Source organism: Diabrotica undecimpunctata, chromosome 1 (genome assembly GCF_040954645.1).
Source record: "Diabrotica undecimpunctata isolate CICGRU chromosome 1, icDiaUnde3, whole genome shotgun sequence".
NCBI classification, from domain to species: Eukaryota; Metazoa; Arthropoda; class Insecta; order Coleoptera; family Chrysomelidae; genus Diabrotica; species Diabrotica undecimpunctata.
In genome coordinates, this window is record NC_092803.1 from 84329279 (window position 1) to 84345517 (window position 16239).

Genomic DNA, 16239 nt, shown 5'->3' on the forward strand with positions numbered 1-16239 from the left:
GAATCTTATTTCTATTATGCTAAATTTGTTTATAATAAACCAACTGGTTTTAATTATAATAATAATAAAATTATTTTGAAAACATTAATTAAATCTGGTGATACAATATAGTCCTTATTGGTTTGTTACATGTCTGTGAATTCTGCTTATTTTTGCTTTTAGTTTCTTTCTTATTGTTGAATCTAGTTTCAACTATTAAATTAACAACAATAATACAATTGTTTGAGTTAAATATATATGTGGTATATTCAATATTGTCATTTTGTTTTATGTTCATACTATTCATATAAAAAAAAAACTGTTTAGGAGCTTTAATTTCATAACAATATATATATATATATATATATATATATATATATATATATATATATATATATATATATATATAGATGCTGTTGACAAAACATGTAATAACAATGAAATATGATGAGAAATATTCGTTAAGCAAAACTCAAATATTTACTGTACTATTTTTTAATATGTTGAATCATTACGTATCGAAGCCTGACGTTAAATAGTTGAATAATCCAACAATCCAAATAAACATTCTCATTGTACGATTATTGTATCAGACGATTTGTATTAACGAAATAAATGATATGGTTGCAAAATCATGAAATGATAGAAATCACGCCGTAGCGAACTTTATCTTCCCGTATTGAGTGCTATACTTCTTATCAACAATATAATTAGTGAATTTATTATATTAATTATCAAAGTTAATTATATGGAAGTATTGATTTGATTTAGTTGATAATGACAGAAAATGGCTTCAGGTGAATCTAAAATATCTGTCAAAGACGCAGAAAATGAAGAAAAAGAACAATATAAGTTATTAAATAAATATGAAGGTATGTATATAAATGAACTAAAAATTATCTTCTTTTATTTTACACATACATCATAAATCATAATATTTAAGTTAATCCATCCTTCTAGTTTAGTTCAAATCATAATTACTTTTGCGATTCCCAAAACTAATTTAACTATAGCTGCACAATTTCAATTCCAAAAATCTTGCCACATTACAAAAATTCTAAGATTCTTAAAACATTGCAGATTGCCCTGATGTTCACCAAAACTCTTTAATTTAAACAGGCTGTTCTGAAATATTCCAATTTCTGCAGCTAGCAGAGCATCTGGTAGAGCAAAGCTTGTTGGTTATTTCTGAAGATTTTTCTGAGTCACTTTAATCATTTTAATCATAATCTAAACTTCTTTAGAAGCCTTAATAAGACTCCAAAAGGGTATAAAAATATTCAAAACTAATTCTGAAATATTTTACATTTACCTGAAACCTCACAGACATTCCTGAAACCATTCTGATTATATATTAAATTTCTTTAGATTATCTTTCCTTTAATTACGTGCCATTTATTTTCCTTAAATAATAAATTTTGTCAGCTTAGCAATAAGATTTTTTTTCATTTTTTCATGTCCTTGTAAACTCGTGTTCAGATAATATGGTGTTATTTTGTCATCTGATTTACCTTTTATAACTACTTTAAAATACTTTTTAGATTTTTGTTCTAAGATAAGTTCTTGATCTTTAGATAACTATTTCTACAATATTTCATATCTCACTATTTTATACTTATTTTGTTTCTCTACTATGTGGGTCAAACTAGAAAAAGTATATATTACAAACACTAATATAATAACTTGAACACATTAAGAATCTTTTAATATGAAGATGAGGTTTAACTGTGCAAACAACTTGTATTGTATATGGTGTACATATATTATCATTATTAATATTTATATAACAGAAAGAAAACTTAAACTTATTTATAAAAGAAGGAAACAACAAAAAAAACAAATGTAAAAATGTCAGTGTGAGGAGGTTAGAAAAAGGTTCTCATAAATTAGATTTTTTTTATTTTCGTTTGAAGGCATTGATGTTCATTGACTTCACTATGTCCGGGATAAGGTTGTAGTACTTCATTCCTTCTACCATAACGCTTAGTTGTCCTGCAGTTGTGTTCATTGCTGTAGCTCTAAGGTGGAATCTATTTCTTACGTTATAGTTGTAAACTTGATGAGTGGCAGTTGTTTCCATATTAGAGTGAAATTTCTCCATTTGACACTGGTGTAGGAACGTACATACTTGGTATATATATATATATATATATATATATATATATATATATATATATATATGTATATATATATATATATATATATATATATATATATATATATATATATATATATATATATATATATATATATATATAGTTCTTTTGTTGGGAAGAGTCTTGGCAGTCTAAAAATTTTTTTATAGCTGTATTTTGAAGCACATAAAGAGCATGAAGATAGTTATGTCTGGCTTTTCCCCAAATTTGAGTTAAATAGGTAACATGACTATCTATTAAACTGTAATATATTTTTCCTATATTTAATTTCTACATAATTTGCTGCTCTTCCAAGAACTCCAATTGCAGGTGAGATTTTTTTGGATAAAGGTTGTATGTGATACTCCCAAGTAAGTCTGTGGTAAATGTACAGTCCTAAATATTTAATTTATTCCACTTTTTGTAAAGGCCTTGATTCAAGTACTATCGTTAACTGTTGCCACTCTTCTCTCCCTGTTATCACCATATAACTTGATTTATCAGCATTAAGGGTAAGTTTATAATGATCTAACCATCCTTTAACCATCTGTAATTTCATTTTTTGCGTCGTTGGGGTTTTTGCTAAAGTATATAATGCAGGTATTGTCGTCTCGGGGTGGAAAATATGGGTCTTAAACCCTTAAAAATACGTCGGACGCTCTGTATATTGTTGTCTTGTCTTGATAAAGACAAGATATTTCTTAAATAACAACAGTAAAGGTCGAAATCAAACTTCAATTATAGTCGAATGAAAGCTCGGCCACAGAGTCTAAAGCAGGAAGCAGAGCCCCTAGAGCACTATGCTCTAGCCTCTAGAGTTCTATGCTCTAGGAGAGCCCGTGAAGAACTGGCCTGGCTGACCTGAAAATCACCTATATTTATATGTGCTGTTCGAGCGACTGACGAAATTTTCATTATCTAAATGATTCATGATTCTATTATTAAACAAGTTTCCAGAATCTTGGATATGGTTGGTAAAAGTGAAATGGGTCAATAATTACTATAGATAAAGTCACGTTGAGATGGCAGTGTACGGATATAGGATAACAGCGTTGCCAATTCTACTGCCATTGTAAGTTTTGCTACTTTTGTAAAATAATCAGGGCCAAACTCACGGTAAACTAAGATATGTTTAGGTAAGCTAAAGTTGTTAATAGAAAATTCGTGAATGAAATAAATGGTAATAATTCCTAAAATGCTTTTATACATAATACCGCAGTTAATAGGGAAAAAAATATGAAAAATATTCTACAGGTTTTTTAATGTTCTAAACGGTAGATAAGGGATAACTGATGATGATTCCTTGAAGAATTACAGCCAATTTTGCTTTGTTTATTTTTTAAAGAAAGATGAAGTTTGGAAAAAATCATTTTTTTGCCTATTTTGTTCCTCGTGCATTTTAGGGAAAAATGTTTCAAATAAATGTTGCAGATCTTAAACAGTTTTTTAATTTTTTAGTTTGTAAATTAAAATACATAAACAAATGACTGAGATAATTGCAAAAAACCCCTAATTGAGGCCCCTAGAACACAAGGGTGTAAGTGCAGTTGCTTATCACTTAGCAACTGATATGTAACAACAGGCACGTACTTTTGGCTTCAAACTTTCTACATTAACAACAATAACACCATCAAAAATTACATGTCATTGAAAACATGCTGAAAACTGAAAAAGTGCTACCTAGGTTTTTAAATTTATATCGAACTTTGAACAAAGATTTTTCAAAACTTTGTTTTTGGCACTTACACCCCTTGTGTTCTAGGGGCCTCAATTGTGCACTAATTTATTAAATGTTCATAACTTTATTTTTTGCATAATGACGTCTAATATAACTACTTGAAATTATGTCGATTAATGAGTTATTTAAGTGTGCTACATTTCAACCAGATCAACTAAATATTTTATTACCTTTACTGAGAAAAGAATACCCCCGAAAAACAATTTTCAATCATCTTCATTTTCATAATCTAGTTCATCTTCAGAGTCATCGTTTAATGAAATTCTAATAGGTTCAATGTCATCTTGAATGTTGTCTACTGTCCAAAAATTATTCTCCAATTTTATAACATGGTTGACGTAATTTTTCCAATGTCCATTGTTCTGTACTTTATCATAACCTTCATAAATCAATGTTTTAACGTCGTTTTGTTTGAAACTTGAATTCTTAGAGGACACGTACCGTTTCACTTCACTCCACACCATTTCTATTGGGTTCAGTTCACAGTGATAAGGCGGAAGTCTTAAGATATGTACATCTACGCGGCATTGTTCGTCACTGTGATTCCTGTATTTTTCACCAATACAATCAATTTTGTATTTGTCATAAATATTTTTAAATACATTAGCAGTTTCCAGAAGTTCATTTTTTAAGTAATCTTCTTCAAAATAAATGTCCTTTTCATAGAGCCACTCCTTAATTTGACGTTTCACCCAATATTGTTTGGGAAAATTTAATTTCCTAGAGTGATAAGATGCATTGTCCAAGATAATGACATTCTTTTTATTTTTTGGGAGATTCGGTATTAACATCTCTTCAAACCATTTTTCAAATAGATCTCCGTCCATCTCTTCATGATAATCTTCAGCACCTTTTTTGGCAAGAAAAGTGATGTCAGCACCTTCAACAAATCCGTCTTTGTTTCCTGCATGGACTAAAACAAATCTTGGTCCTTTTCCGGTCGGAGTTTTTAAACCTGTGGTAAGTCCATTTACGAAAGCCTGTCGGCTATTTTTTATTGTTGTATCTTGCCATACTTGCCCATTGGTTATTCCAGTATTAACCCATGATTCGTCCATATAAATGATATTGGCTCCTTCGTTCCTCAGTTTCTTTATTTCCCGGAGATAGTGACGCCTCCAAGCGACTATTTCTTGTTTTTCTATTAATATTGAATTTCTACCTTGTTTGCCATATATAAAACCCATGTCGTGCAATAGTCTTCTCAACGTACTCTTGGAAAAATTCGGAAGATGCTCCATTTGCTTAATTTTTTCTAGTACTACGTCAAGGGTTGGAGGAATATTGTCCATAAAAAAACCGTGCACTACTTGTCTTATTCTAGACCGAGTTGCTTTATCATATCTATTCTCACGACTATTCAAATAACCGGTTCTTTTTTTTTTCTTATAGGAGTTACGAGTGGACCATTTTTACTTTCACTTCTATATCGGAATATCGTTCGCTCAGAGACTCCAGTCATAGCAGAAACTTCCCGCACTATTGTTGATACACTTTTATCATTATTACTGTTTGATAAATAGTTAAAAACATTTAACACTATTTTTTGCATTCACTATTTAACAAATTACCGTTTTTGAATTTTATTACACTCGCGGCCATTTTGACACTGACACGACACAAACGTCTGATATCAACTGAAAATTCTTTTAATGACTCTCAAGTATTTACCTGAATTTATAATTGCTGGCATTAGACAATAATTTTGAATTTATAAATAGGTATACTTTTTTAATTCTAAATTATTTTTTAATGTCTGTAACTGTAAATGCAGGTAGAGAAAGTGTGTCATTAAAAGGACATTAAGATCAAAAACGGATTATACAAATAATTATTTCATTTCCACGAATTGTAAACAATTTTGAACAGAAGATATAATTCCGAAAAGACCAGATTTCCGAAATATAACTTTCTATTTTTAAAATACCAACAGAAAAATTATATAATTAAAAAAATGTAGTATTTTTCCGTTTCACATTCATAAATATTTCCGAAATTATAATTCTTTTATAGGAGCCGGCCCATAACGTACGATTGTAGGTACGATTAAAAACTGACAACAATGTAGTTATTTCTGGCATATAGAAAGTACAGGCCTATCTCTGGAACGCTGCCATCTGAATGTGAATTTATCTATAGACATTGAGGAGTTACCTCCTTTATATACTGTAATAACTTTTGTCATTTTTAGAGCACTGGGAACACTTCCTGTAGTGTATGTTAAATTTACTAGAGTACTTAAAATAGTTGATATCTCACTCTTGGACTCTTTAATAGTATCAACTCATAACTTGTCTAGTTCACATACTGTTTTACCCTTTAATTTATTTATTATATCTTCAATTTCCTTGTTTGTTGTGAAACTCCATGAAAAAATGTTGTTTAAGGGTGGTCCTGGTGGAACATATCCAGAGGGTTGAATGACCTGAGCAAGTTCCGAACCAACTGTAGCAAAGTAGTCATTGAGCTTGTTAGAGATGAGGTTAGGATCATCAATAACTAAATTGTCTATTATAAGTTTGGAAATTGTTGTTGGTTTTTTTGTTAGCTTTTTATTATGTATATGGTGTTTAGTATAGTCCAAATTTTTTTGGATCATTTTCATCTGCTGTTATCTCCATTTGATAAAATTCTCTTTTTCTCTGTTCAATGTTTTCTGTGAGTGTCTGCTGAGATGTTATATAAGTTGAAGTAAATAGTTGCTATTGGGGTACATCTTAGACCTTTTGTAGTGATAGTTTCTTTCTTGTACTAATTTTAGTATGTCAACATTAAACCACGGGGCACTATTTGTTCGAAAACGATTTTTTAGTTTAACTTGTACGAGGTTTATTTGGAAGGTTCTAATTATTTCATCACATAAAATAATGGAGTCGTCCCAGATTTTCTCCAGTAATTGAAGTAACTCACACTTAAATCTGTCTTTATTTAGCCTATTAAACATACAATAATGTTCAGATTGATTTGACTGTGTTTGGCTGCATAAGATTTGTATTCGGTGATCATTGATACATGCTTCTATAACTGCCAGTTCAGGATTTAATTTAGTATTGGTGAATGTATACTCTATAAGTGATTTTGTATTACTTGTGATTCTAGTAGGTATACTTTGATTTAAAGAGAAAAAAGCGTTAATATTTAGAAGCACTTTAAGATCATTTTGTGGTTTGGTACTTATAGTCCACTTTAATATCCCCCATAATCCAACATTTCTTATTCAGCTCATTCAACATGTCAAATTTGTTTTCTAGAATAGAGTAAAATTCATATACTCTAAAATCCTATGGTCTATATATTGCACCAAAAATTATATTGACTTTTTCAATATAAAGAAATAACATTGAACACATATTATCATATCGAGTAATATCACTAACTATGTAGAGATCTTTTACTGAAATACCAACACCACCACCTCGCTTTTCTCTGCTTACATAAAATTACTGATAACCAGTGATGTTAAAGAACTTTTCTTCTTCCGGATATAACCATGACTCCGTTATTATCACAATATCAGGTAAAATTTGGTAACATAAGATTTCAATCTCACCAAGTTTGTTTCTAATTGAGCGACTATTCATGTACATGAGTTTAAATTTAGCACTTAGTCCACCTGTGTTATAAAACCCTTCTAAACTATCGAATAAACAAGCTTGAATATTTTGATTCAGAGCCATTTTGTTTCATATCTTATGGTAATCCAATTATTGTTTCCTCACATGTTATTCGTATAAGAGGACTTTCATCTTCTTTTGTCAAATAGATTTTCCCCTTTCTAAGCCATTGATATTTATAACCTTTTTGTTTTTTAGTTTTGTAGGCCATATTAAACAAATTTCTACCATCTTGTGTAAGGAACTCATTGACATATATTTGGGTTTTTGTTTTATTGTTTTTATTACAGCTGAGCATATCTGAGTCTAACTTTTTCCTTTGTCGACATTTCATTATTTTGTTTTTTATTATTGTTTTATTATTATTATAGCAGAGCCTCTTTTTGTGTTCTTCCTAGTACATTCTTTAATGTATGTTACTTGAATCTTACAGCATAGCAGATCGTTAGCAATCTCCAAAACTACAGAATCAGTACTAACCTCTTCCTTTAATTATGTAATTCAATATTGCATGAGATTCTGTCACACTTTAAATTATTTTATTTTTTCTTCAAGTATTTTAATTTTCTGTTCTACTTTATCATGTGATATATATATATATATATATATATATATATATATATATATATATATTTGTAAATTTCTGCTAGTAGGTAGTCTAAGACCCAGGATGGATTGAGTATGCACTTTTATGTCCCCTTGGTACCTTGACTTTTTTTATGTTTTTTGGTGCGTAGATTCAATTTTTCTAGGGTACCAGGCTAAAAACCCGTAAGATAATTTGATATTAACAATTTAATTGTTTAAATGATTGCATCTCATAAACTATTAGAGCAATTTAATTTTACCACAATGAAAATTGTTCATTTTTCAAAAAAATTAACAAAATGGCGTCTGGTAAACTTTGATACGATTATTAAAACCGGAGCTATAACAAATTTCGTGAAAAAGAATTGCAAAATAGTCATTTGGCGGGGTTTTTAAGGTATAACTCAGCTTTTATACGTGCGACTAACTTTAGAACTCCACTAATTTTAAAGGTAATTGTTTCACCTTTAAATAAACTTTATTACTTTATTAGCAATATTACTTTATCTTTATTAGTAAAAAAGTTATAAGAACTAAACATTAAAAATTTCACTAAAAAGTTTGTTTATATTTAATTTGTTTATAAGAGATTTAAACAAAATTAAGCTATAAACTTTGAAAATCTGGCTAATGGGCGTTATAGAATAACTCAAAGGGAAGATTTTAAGCTGTGGAAAAAGTTTCTCTGTTAATTTTTGACAAATTTTTAAAATTACATAAATCATCAATATCACAAAATAAAACATAATAGAATATAAAATCCATTGCAAAACTTCATTAAATTGCAAACTGCATAATAAACCCTTACGAACTAGTTTACGAGTAAGTTTAAGCTGCTGCATGTGATACCCAAATATTGTACAATTTTATGGACAAAGCTTACAAACAGTAAAAAAAATAACAATAACAATTAAAATTTACTAAAAGTACAAACCGTCAATATCACAAAATAAAATATACAATCCATTGCAAAATTTCACTAAATTGCAAATTGCATAATAAAACCTTACTAACTAGTTTACGAATAAGTTTAAGCTGCTGCATGTGATACGCAAATATATATAAAAATAGTTTGTTGCTTGTATCTAAATGTACTGTAATTTCTTAGTTAGTCGTTAATAAACTCTTCCACTGATTAATAATATGCTCTTTCAGATAGATAGGCTTTTGTCAATTTACGGAACTTAAGGAAATAAGTTGTAGATTTAAGTTGCAAAGGGAGATGGTTGTATAATTTTTTTGCCGAATATAAAGGTATAAAAACATTTGAATATGCTTTCAAAGTTCAGGTTAAAGAGCAATGGAGACATGACACAGCCTTGTCGGATACCAGATCTTTTTCGTCTAGCTTCATTTTATGTAGTTCATACAACTATTTTTCATGCTGGACTCTATCAAAAGCATTTTGGTAGTCGATGAAACAGATATAAACTTTTTTCTGGCGATCAGGGCATTTTTGAATGAGTGTTTGAATCGCAAAAAGTGACTCTCTTGTTCCCAAGGCCTTTCTAAATCCAAACTGAGAGTCACTTATGTCTCTTTCATATTTTTTATAAATTCGATTCTGTATGATCTTTAAGGAATATTTTTAGTTAGTGACTCATTAAGGTAATATAGCTATGTATTCTAAGTTAAGCCATTCCTTTGGTATTACGACACTTTCATATATTGGAAGTCAAAAATATGTGTTGTCGTTTTATGTTGTTATCATTAAACGATTGTTAGTCTATATGAACTTTAATTATATGCAACATGTGGCGAAAGATTCAAAAACTGGGATTGGCAACGGAAAATTTGAAAGAATCGTATATTTCGTGTTAATTAAAATACGTGTTTAGTCTTTTTTTTATTGGACTCCGAAGACGTAGGTGATTGTTTTGCGATTGATATTAGAGCAACCTTACTCAGACATCCAGCTGTTCAAAATCTTGCAGATTTCTTGCTGAAGAACTACATTGCTAAATTTCCACCTACCATGTCGGCCGAAAATAGTACATCTTTTCAAAGAACGACGAATGTATGCGAGAGTTTTCATTTAAAATTCAAGTCTTTGTTTTATACTTGCCATCCGATCATTTTTAACTTTTTGGAGCTTCTGAAAAATGTTCAAATAGATACCTGCATTAAAGTAAGAAGTAGTAGTATCCCTAAAAGAGTATACCGAAAACCAATACGTCTTAAAAGAACTTTAATTTAATTGATCACCAAATACGTCTTTTACAGGAAGAACGTTTAACTGCTTTTGGGGCTTGTAAAAAATATGTCAAGAAGGCATCAAACTGTATATTCTGCTAAAGTTGCAAAGTCTTGTAAGTTTCTTTAATAATTAAATAAAATAAGATTAAGAGAAATGAACAGACAGATTAGTTTCAGTAACTATTAAAGAAAACTCGACAAAAATATGTCAGTTTGTTAATTTAAGGAAATAAATTTTAATAATGTAGTATAAAATATTCAATAAATCTTTATTACGAATAATTGTCGACCGGATTCATTACTGAAACATTATAAATTAAGCTAATGTTGGAAATGCAACTCAAAGTTCGAAGATATTTTGTAACACGTTCATTTAAAACAAATTTCTCTAATTTTAAATGTTAATTAAGTGATTCAGATAGTGTTTTTAATATGTAACCTTTCTACATACTTTGCTCAAAATACACGAATTTGAAAATATTCCAGTAATGAATTCGACCATCGAAATATACTTATATAAAATAGAATTAATTTTTATGTTCATTAATTGAACATATAAGACATTATTTTATTCGTACATTACTATGATTATACACACTTTCTGTAGCGAAACGTTGAAAAATGTTTTTTTATTTTTCAATAATATTACAATATTTTTCATGTAAAAGATTAAATCTTTTAGCGAAAGCTGCTATCGCTTTATTGAATTAAATGGCCAAATATATGGCCTAGGAGGACAAATTCGTTAAACGAATATATATATATATATATATATATATATATATATATATATATATATATATATATATATATACGAAATAACAAGAAGTCCGGAGACCTCTCTCTGATAGTAAATTAGGTGAACCGCAAATTCAAAACCTCTTACTAAAGACTTTTAACGACGCTAGAAGTATCCTTTTACTTCAACATGCATCTACGATTCACCTTTGAAAATTACTATCTTTTTCGCTCTTTACGTAGAGAAAGACGTTTAAATGAAAGTAAAAGATGGCATTTCATTTCAATAGGAACTCCACCATTGCTCTACACGTGTTTCGAGTTATTCAACTCATCATCAGGAACACTTGTGGAAGTTCAACTGAAATGAAATGTAGTCTAGTATTTGGTCATTATAACCAACACCTGGCTGTTATTTTATTATGAAGAAGACATGGAACTTTGGCGGGGCGTCTGGGCTTTAAGTTTGCTTCATTTGATCTTCGTCTAACTGTTTGCGAACTCGCATTAACTTGTCTAACATTTAAGAGCACATTTCTGAGGTGTATCGATGTGAATGAACGATTTCGTGTAGAATTAAGAACCAAAAAACGGTCATCAATTGCGGTTGTGCACCTTGGAGTCCTTGACCAGGCCTTCGTACAAAATTTCCTGTTTCGCGGTACCTTTTTAGAGTATTTGAAACTATAGATTCAGTTCTGCTGAGACGTCGTGCGATACCTTTTTGTGCATATCCTTCCTCGTACAAAATTACAATATGTGCTACTTGGACTTCATCGCAGTGCCGAATTGGTGGGATAATTGTTTTAAACTTAGTTAAATCAAAACAATATTTAATTAAACTTAATAAATTAAACTAAAAATAACCGAATTAGTATGATTTTTCCTTTGGGTGAAGAAGGATTTTTATGATAAAATGTACGAATAACACTAACCATTAAATAAACGTCAAAATAAACATCAAACAATTTCAAACCAGTTGAGTAAATCAGCCTACTTTATGAGTATTATCAGTAATCTAAAATTATTTTGAAATAATAGTGACTACAAAAAAAAATTGAAAAATTCCAAAATATTCGATATTTTTGTCCATCAGTGTATATATATATATATATATATATATATATATATATATATATATATATATATATATTATATATATATATATATATATATATATATATATATATATATATATATATATATATATATATATATATATATACCACAAGTTTATTAGGACTGCAGTCAGTAAACTTTGACACTCACATTAAAAATATAAATTTAAAATATAATATTTTTAAATTTGTTTTTTTAATGTTGAGTGTCCAAGTTTATTTTAAATAATCTCAACGACTAGTAAGTTTTCCCTGACGAATTGTGATATTTTGTAAATATTTACACACTTTTTTTTATATACATTACAGTGTCTTGAAAAAGAAATAAAACCATTCTGAAAGCTCGACAAAAAGTCAAAAGAGTGTTTCTCTAACATCTCGGCCACCCTTCTGACTGCAGCCCTAATAAACTTGTGGTTTTGTTTATATCGACAGTCACTAATATCCTGTATTTCTTATATACATATATATATATATATATAAATATATATAAATATATATATATATATATATATAAATATATATATATATATATATAAATATATATATATATATATATATATATATATATATATATATATATATATATATATATATATATATATATATATATATATATATATATATATATATATATATATATATATATATATATATATATATATATATATATATATATATATATATATATATATATATATATATATATATATATATATATATATTTATATATATATATATATATATATATTTATATATATATATATATATATATATATATATATATATATATTTATATATATATATATATTTATATATATTTATATATATATATATATATATATATATATATATATATATATATATATGTATATAAATATATATATATATATATAAATATATATATATATATATATATATATATATATATATATATATAAATATATATATATATATATATATATATATATATATATATATATAAATATATATATATATATATATATATATATATATATATATACATATATATATAATTTGATATAATTTGATTTGCCTATATATTTGATATTAACAGACTAACAGGGCAAGCGTTAGTGTTCTAAAGGAAACTTTCAAACTTTGCTTCGCACTTGACGTCACACAGTGCAAGAGAGATTGAGCTAGCGTGCGCAATAGTATACCGGTATTTGTGTATCGTGTTTACGACTACATTTCTAATTTCTGGTGTAGATTATACCTCTGTTCCTCAAATCCAAGGTTTCAGATGGAGATTCAATTTCTGGGAATTTCGTAATGGGCGGGAGCCAGTTCATTTATGGGTTTAGGTACCAATTCGTATAAGATTAAAGTGGTTTAATAGAGTTTGGGAGCCAGTTAAGGTGCACCGCGGTCAGCTTGCAGCGAAAGCGGGCGCATAAATCGCGGACGTTTATCAATTTTTTAATATCTCGACAAAATAATTAACATAAAAACATTTACCAAAGCTTAAAATGTTTGTTTTGAATTATTCTATAACTTCCATTAACCAAACTGGCAACTTTTACTGATCAATTTTGTTTAAAACTTTTCTAAACAAATTAAGTCACCACTTTTTAACAAAAATTTTAACTATAAATTGCAATAACTTTTTTTATACTAATAAAGTAATATGCATTTCTGAATACATGGATTTTACGTATGTATTGGTTTTATTTCTAGACAGTGAAATTCAGGACATAAGACCAAGAGGAAGGCTACGGAAAGGGTGGGAGGATAAAGTGGCAGTGAACAGAGAGAGAGAGAGAGAGAGAGAGAGAGAGAGAGAGAGAGAGAGAGAGAGAGAGACTGACTCAATGTTCATTTTGAGGGATATGTTAAGAAATTTTTATAGGAAAAGGAATGAACAAGTGAGTACCCGTTTAGGATCGTTGTATCCTCTTCAGGCTACAGTTGAATGTGTTTTTTGTAATGGAAAAAAGCAAAACAGATCGAAAAACACAACTGAGGTAGCAGTGTTTTGTGGTGGAGCATCTTGGAGGCTGTTGAGCTGTAGTCACTATTCGAATCAGAGACGAGAGGCTTGTCTGGACATGCCGTTCTTTCCAGAAAGAATTGTGTGTTTTGAGCTAAGTGCGACAGAACCGTGTCTTTAGTTACTATTGTTCCTGTAGCCATTTTTACGTCTACACCCAACTTCAAAACTAGTGTATTACAAACTTCAGAACTAATTTATTGCACTAAAATTCGTGTTATTGATCGCTTGCGTTAACGGCCAGGCCTCGTCGGCATTCGATAGACGGTTTTTAGATAGACTATTTTCTCAGGGACGGACAGGTATCATTGAGTAGTGAGATTGGGAAACCGCAAAAAACCAAACTCCCCTTGACCGGGGTATGGAAAAGGGATTAAGCTATATATAGGTTCGGTAAGCTATTCTTTTTATAGCGGTGTAGCTTTAAGGATGCAAGCCTGCATTAGAACGGACGAAATATCAAGTTTTTTTATTTTGGGCTTCCAGGATATTATGTGACCTAGATGCGAACAGGAATTTTTTAGGGTGTTTTTTGTGATAGATGGGGGCCGTTGATTGTTCTAAGAGTAAAGTTTCTATTGAGAGCTTTGATTCTCTCAATGATTGTGGCAACATTTGCAATATAAGTTGGACTTATTCTCCAAAACGGGCCGAATGAATGTTTTGTAAGTGTGTACGAGAGTCTTTGTATGTGGAGAGATATTGGTTTTATTTTATTATATTCGCCCGTTTGAGCTGACCGTGCGCATCAGAACACATTATTAAAAGTTCCATACCTTGGTCAAAAAATAACATAGAAACATTTAGCAAAGCTTAAAATGTTTGTTTTGAGTTGCCCTGTAATTTCCATTAGCCATTTCAAATTTTCAAAGTTTATAGTTTAATTCTGCTTGAATCTCCCCTTAACAAATTAATTTGCAAATTTTTAATGAAATTTTTAATGTTTAATTGTTGGAACTTTTTTATTAATAAAGATTAAGTAATTTTGCAAAGCACATTTTTTTAAGCTGATACAATGTTGCTGATGCAAGATACCTTGAAAATGAAAGCTGAGTTATACTTGGAAAAGCCCCATCAAATGCCTATTGTACAATTGTTTTTTACGAAATTTGTAATAACTCCAGTTCTAATAATTGTATCAAATATTACCAAACTCAATTTTGTTCATTTTTTAAAAAGCAACAATTTTCATATTAGTAAAATTAAATATCTCTAAAAGTTACCTTATACGTTATCTCTAGAAGATACAAGCATCTAAAAAATTAAATTGATAGTAACAAATTATCTGACGGCTTTTCAGCCTGATACCTCAAAAAATCGAATCTACGCACCAAAAACATAAAAAAACGTCATCGTACCAATGGGACATAAAAGTACATACCCAACTTCCCCCCTTCCCTCCTAGACTATAGCTCTAGAATATTTGAATTGAACAAGTTAAATCGACTATTTTCTTTTAATTAAAAAAAATAACCTGTACTATTTTTTAAAGATAGCCTTGGGTATTATGTAATTATGTGAACACTTGAATATATTAAATAATTGATTCGATATTAGATTATTGATTTAACTCCATGAATAAACCACATTACAAAATAATTACTATAGCCTATGTCAGCGTTCTTGAAAATAATTCTTATTTTTAAGAATAAACAATTTTTTATGTAAAAGAGGACACAGTTACACTATTAAAATAAAAAATTATCTTATATTCGACTTATAAACTGAATTGGCACATTGCGATTTTGATTAATGAATGTATGAACTAAACGGCTATCTAAATGTTCAAGGTACTAAAACAGTATATTACTTTATGAGGCGGAGAAGCATGACTTTTCTTGACGCGCCCGATATTACGCGCCGAACGAAGTGAGGCGCGTAATAGAGGGCAAGTCAAGAAAAGTCGCTTCTTTGCCGAATAAAGTATACTATTTTTTCTTCAAACGTAGCAATTTTCAACCATAAATAGTACAATTCATACGCTATTTTTACTCGAAATTAACTGTGACAACTATCAAAGTCGTCTAGATGTTAGAAATTAAAATAATTAAGTCGTCGGTGGGATTTGCGTCTCCCTGGGTACAGTTGTTTGCAATTATTAAAGACAGCTTATTGTTGT

General features: G+C 29.1%; 1 protein-coding gene across 1 annotated transcript in view; it reads left to right on the top strand.

Annotated features, from left to right (window-relative positions):
- Positions 1 to 561: 561 nt before the first annotated feature.
- LOC140439493 (synaptic vesicle glycoprotein 2B-like) overlaps positions 562 to 16239 on the top strand; it is a 131040-nt gene continuing 115362 nt past the window's right edge. The window contains exon 1 of the mRNA XM_072529444.1: positions 562 to 851. Within this exon, the coding sequence (XP_072385545.1) occupies positions 767 to 851 (85 nt within the window). The 5' untranslated portion in view covers positions 562 to 766. The remainder of the gene's footprint in view (positions 852 to 16239) is intronic.